The sequence below is a fragment of the Cyprinodon variegatus genome, unplaced genomic scaffold (genome assembly GCF_000732505.1).
Source record: "Cyprinodon variegatus isolate N-32 unplaced genomic scaffold, C_variegatus-1.0 Scaffold2, whole genome shotgun sequence".
Lineage (NCBI taxonomy): Eukaryota > Metazoa > Chordata > Actinopteri > Cyprinodontiformes > Cyprinodontidae > Cyprinodon > Cyprinodon variegatus.
The window spans coordinates 1,022,975-1,032,470 of NW_015150455.1; the positions used below are offsets into that span (position 1 = coordinate 1,022,975).

Genomic DNA, 9,496 nt, shown 5'->3' on the forward strand with positions numbered 1-9,496 from the left:
GTAAATCTGTTTTTTAATTGTTGTGTGTATGAACTGAGCATATTGTTTGGTTTTGACCCCATGAGAACTGGTTTTAAGTGAAAGTTTGGCATTTATGGAGAAGTCTGTGGTTTCAGTAATGCAGTTTTTGACTTGTGCTTAAAGGTTTTGAGGAATGTGTTTTAGCAATTGTAAAAATAATCTTTCAAAAACAAAAACTTAGTTGTAAAATAAGAAATAAATCCTTTTGAATAAGTAAATATCTATATTTTAAATAGACACTTAATCATGCAGGCTAACGCCAGTGGCATGGCTGTCTGACCTCACTCTGCAGAATCATGACGGCATGGTTGAAGTGATGATGCTCCAGGGTTGCTGATGTCCCATAGAGGAGGGCAAGAGCAGAACCAGTCCTGGAGGAATAACGGATCAGTGGTTTAGTTACTAAAAGCATCCTGTTTATAATGACACAGATTTGTTTAACTCACTTGGCTTGAAATGCATTGTTTGTGCCTCTGTGGTCCAAGTCATGGCACAAGCAGCCGACCATCAGGGCTAGAATCTCTGCTTCTGACAGCACATCCTGGAAAGTTGCTGTCTGCATAAAGGTCAATGATTTTAGGTATTAGAGTCAGACCTATTATGGCTGTTTGTTCTAAACTGTCTGGTTGTATCAGGGAGAAATTCTTGATTTTAAACAGCAAGCATGGAAAAGAGCATTGTGCCATTTCATTAAGTTTGATTATGTTTAATGCGCAAGAAAGAATACTCATGTCCTAAAGAGAACTCGTCAATCTATTTTTATTCAATATTTTATTCCTTTTTGAAAGTCTAAGAGATTCAGAGATTTGTCTTACTGTGATCATGACAAACATGCACTGTGACACGTTAAAGGCATGCCTCCAGTTGTGATAAGCCACTGTCCGATAGTTCTTCCTGACCGTCAAAAGCCAACGGCACAACACCTGCAATGAAACAAGTATACTTTCATATCCACAAGTATATATATTCTTTAATACAAACACTTTAAAGAAAAAGAAGCACCTCGCAGATTATGCAGTCTCACCTCATAGTCAATTTTAAACTTTTGGACCACGCCAAGTTCCAAAAACATCCTAAGAGATGCAGTGATCATTGCATCGTTGTCCAGTGAAAAGTCATTGAAGTGGAACTCATCAATACCCAGCTCACTACTCAGAGGAATCTTAGCAGCCTTCAGAGGGGAGAGGATAGAGCTTTTTACAGATGACATCAGCCACAACTTCTCCACCACAATATGAAACTTCAAGGAGCAGCAGGATCTTCTGCTATCAGTACTTTAATTTTATTTATAAATGTATTGTAAGAGTTATGTGTAAGGATTACCTTTAGTCTGTCCACTTCTACTTTGGAGCAGGTAGCATGGTAAGACAACATCTGAAAAAAAGAGACATTACAGAACAAATCTGGGAGATGCAGATTCAATTTTTTATTGAATCCAAATATTTTCACCAGCACCTATAGTAAATGTTTTCCCCTAATCTTTCCTAAGTCCTACTTCTCTTCTTACAAAAACAGGATCAGTGCAGACAGCATCGGATTTTTGGTGAACTAATGTTAAAAAGCCTCCACCTGATGATTAAAGAGACAGCAGTGAATAAGCGAGGCTGAATGCAGCAGTATGAGTCGCCTTTGATACGAGCCGAGTAGAAAGGCTGGTGTAGTTATTGTGAATTATTGAAAGCAACTGAAATATTTATTGAGGGGAAGCAGAACCATGTTTTTCTGAGTACAATATGAGGACTCAGGTTAGATACCGGGCAGTGGAACAGAAACCATTGGGAGACGGAAATGACCGTACAGTGTAAGTATGACTGTTGATATCAACGAATGAGACCATGGTTTTTCCATGCATGCAATATTAATTTCTAGAGTAAAGATAGTGTATGCAATAATCCATAGTATTCATATTACAGACACTGATATAATGTTCATCATGATAAAATTCCAATATGAGATAAACATAACCAAGATAACATCAAATCACAAATAACTGTGATTGTGTTTTTTTTTTTTTTCAATTTTACTGCCCAAGTTTATTTGTGATTACTGCCAGAATGAACACATCCACTAAATAGAACCTGACTGACAACATGGAGTACAATAGATGCATGGATCCCAAAAAGCATGTGACATCTAATACTTTAGAAATGGTTATAAAAATATTTTTCTAAGGCTTTGGGACTTGAATGGACCATAAAAATTCATGAAGTAGTGCTACAACCTCGCCAAGAATAGTTAGTCTACCAGAAATTACTCCAAGAGTGAATTGTAAACCCATGGAGGATGTGATATAAGAACCAAGAAAAACAGACATCATAAAAAAAAATAAAAATAAAAACACCCGTAAAAGTATTGGATAAGCTCAGCATCCAAAGAACAGCTTCACAAGGAAATCTGTTGAATTAAGAGAACTGAAATGGCTAACTAGATTTTACATTCACACCTCCACCCTCCAAAATATTTTGATGATATCCAAGCCTCATTGGATAATACTCTATGCATTGATCAGACAAAAGAGGAAATATTTTGAAGCTGTGTTACCAACATCAACATCTGGTTTACCACTTGCACAGCAATACAAAAAAAGGACGACACACAGAGAATAAGGCATGGTGGTACTGGGTATGGGGTGTTGTGTTGCTCCAGAACCTGGATTGATTGCCATGATTTATGACATCATGAATCCAAATTGTAGCAACAATCTTCACCTTAAGCCTAAGGGAACTCTGCTATTCTGCAAAAAAATGATCCTGATCAATGCAGCAGTCAACATCGACACTGGAATGGTATGACACAACCTAAAATACAGCTCACATTGAGCTCAATTAAAACAGATATTGGGCCAGTTAATGTTTTACTAGCATATTGGATTGCAATTTCCTTTAGGAAATGAAATCATAATTTCAAAGCTACATTTGTTTTTTAAACCCAGTTTATTGTTATGGTTAATTCACATTGGACAGGGACAAAAACAAAACAAAAAAATGTGTAAGGTTGAAAATAACACTTCAAAGAGCTGTGATTGTGGTTTTGAAAAAAAGAATGACTGGATTAATAAATATACTTACATCCAGAGCTACAGACTGCTTGGCCCATGTCTTCTTAACCTGGTTGTACATCATAGTATTATTGATTCCAAGTCCACAAAATATCACAAATGCCTGGGGGAAAAAAAAGCAAAAGAAAGTAACTATTAATTGTACGTGATAATTAACAATGAAATCAAAGATTTATTGTACAGCTTTTCATAGATTGACCTCAAACAGTCTCTGATCTGCATCATCAAACGTCTTCCTGTCCAGGCGATTCAGAATCTGTGCGACTCCTTAGCAAAACACACATAGATACTTCAGCAAAGCAAAAAGAGGTGGTTTAAAAACAGATAAGTGTGGTCCAACATACCGATTATCTGGTGGGTTCTATTCCAGATCGGGACACATAACACGGATCTGATGTGAAAACCCGAGGCCTGGCTGTCTGCCTGTAGATATAGAAAACAGGATTACAAGAATTTTTAAAAATTGATTTAAAAAAGAAAGAACTCTGTCCAAACCTCAGCATCAAAGCGTGGATCCTGACAAACATCACTGATGTTGACAGGCAGCCCTGTGGAGGCCACCAGCTCAGCGATGCTGTTGTTGATCAGCCAGTCAGAACAGGATAACTTCTCCATGCTGATTGGATCATTTAAGAGACAAAAGAATGTATTGTTATATATTCCTTTTATGTTTCCCACCTTCTGTAACATCACAATTTCATTTTTGTTGTAAAATATATATATATTATATATTATGGAGCATACTTTTGAAAAATTAGGTAAAACTAAAATAGATTTTTAAAACCATCAAAATAAAAAGCTTGAGGTAATACTTGCCTTACAAATGCAGCTGCGACTTTTTGAATTATCCATTTCTTTGAAGTCGGGGTTTTGACTCTGTAATTCTGCTTGTGCACATGTTTTGACTAACCTCTTGTTGTAGAATGAGGGTTTATTGTTGTTTCGTAAAGTGAACTTCTGTCTCAATCTCTGACTTTTGGCGCCTCTAACAGTTTTTGTTCTTCTGACTAATTATGTATCTAGTTTAACAGTCTCATTACCAACTGTGCTAAGATTTCCTCACCCTGCTGATGGCAAAACATCCCTTCCATTACTATATGAGGGGATGGTGTATTCTGGTAGTTGTCTGCCACAGCTATGTTTGCTCTCTAAGTGGGATGAAATTATTATTATTTTTTTATTTTAATTCAGTTTTTACAGCACTAGCTGCTCATTTTAATGGACAGTAGGCTGACAGGGCCACAGGCCGGATTAGAACCCAGGTCGCTTGCGTCGAGGACTAAGGCCTCCATACATGGGTCATGTGCGCTAACCACTGCGCCACCAAAGCACACCCCGGGACAAAAATTGCTGATTTCTTTTGGACATAGCAGTGACCCCTACATGGCCTGTGGCAAACGGAGCTGCAACAATGACTTTCTTTTTGCCCCAATTTGAGTGTATAATTAATACACTAGAATTACCCTAAGCTTCTTGGAAGCCTCTTTGATCAATGTTTTCTTTGCCCATCCTAGTACCTTAGAGGTCCCACCTAATTGTCCAGGTGATGGATTGAACATTTGTCCATCCTTCCTTTGTCTATATCCTCTAATGCAGGGAATGTCAAACTTATGTATTCAAGGACCGGTATCCAGCCAACTTTTAGACATTGCTAAAGTCCAACACATCTGAATGAATGGGCTTGGTTACCTCCTCAGTTGGATTCCTGCAAACGAACTGCATATTTCATTCAGGTTTGTAAAAGCAGAGATGTATCTACATAAAAGGTGCAGGACACTGACCCCTGAAGACTGGATTGTGACATCCCTGCTCTAATCATTGCATGGTTGGACAGTCTACCCATGCATGCACACTTACACCTAAGGTATCAACCAATATAGAGTTCTTAAACAGCTTTCTGTAAAGCCTAGGTACTGCTTTAATAAGTAACCACTTTAGACTTCTCTACTGCTTTCTCTCTGGTCTGTATGTTTAACAATATTCTCTTATGGATCTCTAAGCCTGATTTATACTAAGATTAAAAGACCTAAATGTGGACTCTTTTTACTAATTAGGTGACTTCTGAACATATTGGTTGCATCAGAGGTGCCGAAGTAAACAGGGCTACAGGCAAGTGAAATAATTTGAAAATATTCAAGGCGTCTAGATGTTTTTTGTTAGACTTAAATTGGCTGCACTCAAATGCATTAATCCTCCCTCACCTGATGTCTCTGTCCATATTGCACAAAGGAGACATCAGCTCAAACGTTTTGGAGAACTTGACCACCTATAGAGAAGGTATGTATCAGTACAACCAGTGCATATCTACCAAGTAACACAATTAGAAGAGAATCCAGGACACATAAGTAATATCAGCAAAATGTACGTCTCACAGGTGAGTCGATGTCTTCTAGGAGTAGCACTGAGCAGCGTTCACATTGCAACAAAGTCAGCGCTCTCTGCATGATCTTCCTAACAATCTTCTCTAGGTCGGTCTGTTCCTCAAACAGGTCGTTGACCACCTCCAACAAAGCCTGTTTTAAAAGCAAACCTTCTTACCGCCCATACAAAGATCGTGCAGGCTCTGAAAATGCATTTCCTTAATATTCCTCACCCTGCTCCGTTCATACTCCTTGCGAGACTCTGAAAACAGCTTTGCATTAAAAATTGAAATCCCACAGAATGGCAGATACATCTGCAACACCTATAAAAGAAAGAGAACAGAAAGCAGGGAAATAACTGACACCTCATTTGAGTGATGACTTAAAGTGCTTAAAATTGGTTGAGAAAAGCAGACAGGGTGTGGTGTTGTCAATGGAAAGTTGGGCTGGAGTCAGCTTCATCTCAGCACAAATAGATTCACTGTTAATGAAGTATTGATTTAGAGTCTTTAGCAGTAAAATGTGTTAATATCCCAAAATCTATTACTCTATTTTTGTCACTGAAAGTTATGTCATCTTGGTAATGTCTCATATGCACTATCAGAAACCTATTTTTATAAAGACCCAAATAAAAAAAAGGATTTATCTAAGGCTTAAGTAGATACATTTGTTGGAACTTTATTCTGCCACCTAGTGGACACTTTACTGTTGTTAGATACAGTTTATTTAAGCAACTTCAAATAATTCAACATGTCTTTATCTATTTTCTCCTCCATTTTTATTTTGCTGTTTTTTCTCAAAGAAAACCAAATTAAGGCTTCAGCAGAAATAATAGGGCAAAAATTCAAGCTAAATGAAAGTTGCAATGTGGTAGGTGAACAATAAAACCCATCTGAAAGCTGTAAAACCACAAATGAAGGTAAAATACATTCACACTGTACTGACCAATTTAATGTTAATTGCTAAGGGAACAATCCGGAATAATAAACAGAAGCTATATTTCCTGAATGGGTAAGTAAATTACACAGCGAGACACATTTAGTGTTTACTTTTGAGTAAAAGGGTAACCTTTTAGCTTATCTATTCTAGTATTCTGCATCCAAGGGAGCAATTTTCTCCTCCCTGCAGCTATTTAGGCTATTTAGACCACAAACGCTTCTGTTGCACATTCACTTTCTTTAAAATACACTGAGTAGCACAAACCACAAAAGAGACATTCTAAATGATGAATTGCCTCTGCATTTTTGCACGGCACAGTGTAGCTTCACCTTCTCATCATCTTCTGTAAAAGGTGTGCCCATTGGATTCTTGTTAATTGCCTGTACAACACCAATGACTTCACCATCACTGTTGCAGATAGCCATGCAGAGGATGGTCTGAGTCTTGTAGCCGGTCAACTTGTCTATCTCATCACTGAAGCGGTGGTCCTGAAAATGTGGACATTGTACACATTTAACTGCTGTAACAAAGCTACAAAAAAAAAACATAATTGCAGGTGATCCTTTTGTTTTTAGTTTTGGTTTTACTCACTCCCTTAAATTGAAATATTCTTTGCGCAACATGTGATTCTTGGCTTTTTATATTCATTGCACAGCCAAAATCATATGTTTTTTTTAACATTTACATATTTGTTTGGACATATCTTGGTGAATGCAGGAATATTCTGCAAGGGGATACACATGCCTCAGCAGCCCAGGGCCATGAGATAATGATGCTGCACACAATTTGAAATCTGGCTGGTGAGAACCTGATACAATTAAAGGAGTGAATTTTCATCCCTTTAGAGCTTTAGAAGCCTTTCAAAATTCAAGCCCTTTAAAGAAACCTTTTTTTGCTATTCCAATAAAATAAATGTATGAAGGGAGAAAATTATTTATTTATTTCATTGTTTATTGAATAACAATCTAAATAAGTGATATGTGTTTGCAATATGTGCTGTGTTTGTATACAGTTGAAGCCACATTCAAAATGTTATTACAGCGGAAAGCTTTTTAAAGTTTCTAGGAAAACATTCCATGAGAGTGTTAATATTCCAATTCTAACACCTAGTTGGTGTAATTCAGTGTTAAATTATAAACTCCAGAAAGATTTATTATTTAACTCTAAATAAGAGTTACAATGACAACTCTCCAAAAAGGGTCAAATTAACACTCGCTGGTTTGGACCCATATACACACTTTAAGGGTGTTAAAATCAAATCTGACAGTGTTGATTTGAGCATGTTGGATTTGCTGTGTACCTGCATACAGTATGACTTACATTTCCATCAGTTCTTCTATTCAAAATAGTTGGAAAGAATAGAGGTTGGTGTTGGTTTATCACAGAAAACAATAAAGAGGTACCTCTAATTGTGTTTTTTACGTGTTTGTTAGTCCCACATTGGAAAAAAAAAACATGGAAGGGGAGGTCACGGTGATTTTTACTTCCAAACTGTGGGGGTCTTTTTTTCACATTTTTTGCCTTAATTTTCTTTTATTATGAAACAAAATATAAATTTCAGCTCAGTTATTTGCACCCCAAATAGAAAAAAATGTTTTATTTCTGTATTTCTATATTAAAAGGAAATCAAATACTTGCTTCCTGATGAGGAATTGTAGGTAAGCACTATAATACTTTTGTAAGATGGGCTGTGATTATAATTGTCATTTAACTAATATGCCATTGTGCCCTTTTATCAATATCTCTCCCTCAGTCGTTCTTTTAAAACTTCTAAATGAACTGTTGTTGTTTACCTCATACGCACTGGAGATGTTGACGGTCTCTCCGTGCTCTGCCACATATCCAATAATCCCTTTCCCCCATGGTACCTGAACTTCATTGGAATTCAAAGTGCTGGATGACGGTCTGACTGTGGTGCCTGAGTGTACATCAAAGAACTTGGACACCAGCGTCCTCTTGTGAGCGGGTCCCTCAACGAGGAAAAGCGAGCACCTGTCCGCATCCACCAGGATGCACACGTTGATGAGGATCTTATAGCTTAGGTTTGTCAGGTCCAGTTCGTTAGAAATGTCCTTTACCAGTTCCAGGAAAAACTCCCTTTCGTTAGTTTCTTTGAGTCTATATTTGTAGTCGATGGCGCTGGACGCGTACTGGGGCACGTTGACTCTGGACTCCAGCAGCGCGCTGAGGATGTGCGCGGTGGTCGGAGGCAGAGAGCTGGCTTTGCGCAGGAGCGCACGGCGCCTCATGCTGGACTGGGACTCGTGTTCGCTCAGGCTCACATGCTCGTCGTACGTGCGGTGCGCGGTTGTGGCTTTGGAGCGGGCGAAGTTCCGCCGCAGCTCCATGTGAGACGACCTGCGCCGGAGTCCGTCTGCGCTGCTCGGCCACAGCGGGTCCGTGATGGCGGTGCGCTTCTCCTCGGCTGTGGACACTTTGGAGGTCTGGTGCTCCTTCAGCCACCTGCTCACCTGGTCGCATTTGGCTCTCCGAACCAGATACTCCTCGAACAGATCCGGGTGGCTGTCCAAGAACGCTTCTACATCCGTGAAGTCAAACGCTGTCATCATCAACGCAGTTTCAAAATGGGCTAGAGTAGAAGAGTTTTGAGGCAAATGGAGAAGAAAACAGGCGGCTGCAGACAAGATGCTCTACTTATATTTTCATTCCCTGCATTGACCAACCCAATCTCTCAAACTCTCCTGAAACACTAACTAAGGTGAATTGCGTATATTTAGCTGAGCTGCATGAGCTGCCAGTCAAACCAGAGCCTGGGTTGTATCTCTGTGGGATACCAGCGGAGTACTATGCAGAGGTGTAGAAAAATGCGGAGGCTACATATAATTTCTAGTAAGTGAAAAAATGCAAGGCAGTGCTTTTCTCTCGCTCTCTTTACCACGTGTGGCTAGAGAGTCAGAGCAGCAGGCTTCTGTATTAGATAGATAGATAGATAGATAGATAGATAGATAGATAGATGGATGGATGGATGGATGGATGGATGGATGGATGGATGGATGGATGGATGGATNAGATAGATAGATAGATAGATAGATAGATAGATAGATAGATAGATAGATAGATAGATAGATAGATAGATAGATAGATAGATAGATAGATT

General features: G+C 38.7%; 1 protein-coding gene across 2 annotated transcripts in view; it reads right to left on the reverse strand.

Annotated features, from left to right (window-relative positions):
• Positions 1–9,170, reverse strand: part of LOC107105097 (dual 3',5'-cyclic-AMP and -GMP phosphodiesterase 11A-like) — a 20,735-nt gene extending 11,565 nt beyond the window's left edge. For both annotated transcript variants that reach the window (XM_015405309.1, XM_015405245.1), the window contains exons 1-14: positions 8,172–9,170; positions 6,708–6,866; positions 5,673–5,762; positions 5,452–5,592; positions 5,281–5,345; positions 3,575–3,695; positions 3,424–3,502; positions 3,279–3,346; positions 3,090–3,182; positions 1,345–1,395; positions 1,046–1,192; positions 837–944; positions 468–577; positions 302–392 (exon numbers count right to left, since the gene is read on the reverse strand). In XM_015405309.1, the coding sequence (XP_015260795.1) occupies positions 302–392; positions 468–577; positions 837–944; positions 1,046–1,192; positions 1,345–1,395; positions 3,090–3,182; positions 3,279–3,346; positions 3,424–3,502; positions 3,575–3,695; positions 5,281–5,345; positions 5,452–5,592; positions 5,673–5,762; positions 6,708–6,866; positions 8,172–8,948 (2,100 nt within the window). In that variant the 5' untranslated portion in view covers positions 8,949–9,170. The remainder of the gene's footprint in view (positions 1–301; positions 393–467; positions 578–836; positions 945–1,045; positions 1,193–1,344; positions 1,396–3,089; positions 3,183–3,278; positions 3,347–3,423; positions 3,503–3,574; positions 3,696–5,280; positions 5,346–5,451; positions 5,593–5,672; positions 5,763–6,707; positions 6,867–8,171) is intronic.
• Between the last annotated feature and the right edge of the window lie 326 nt (positions 9,171–9,496).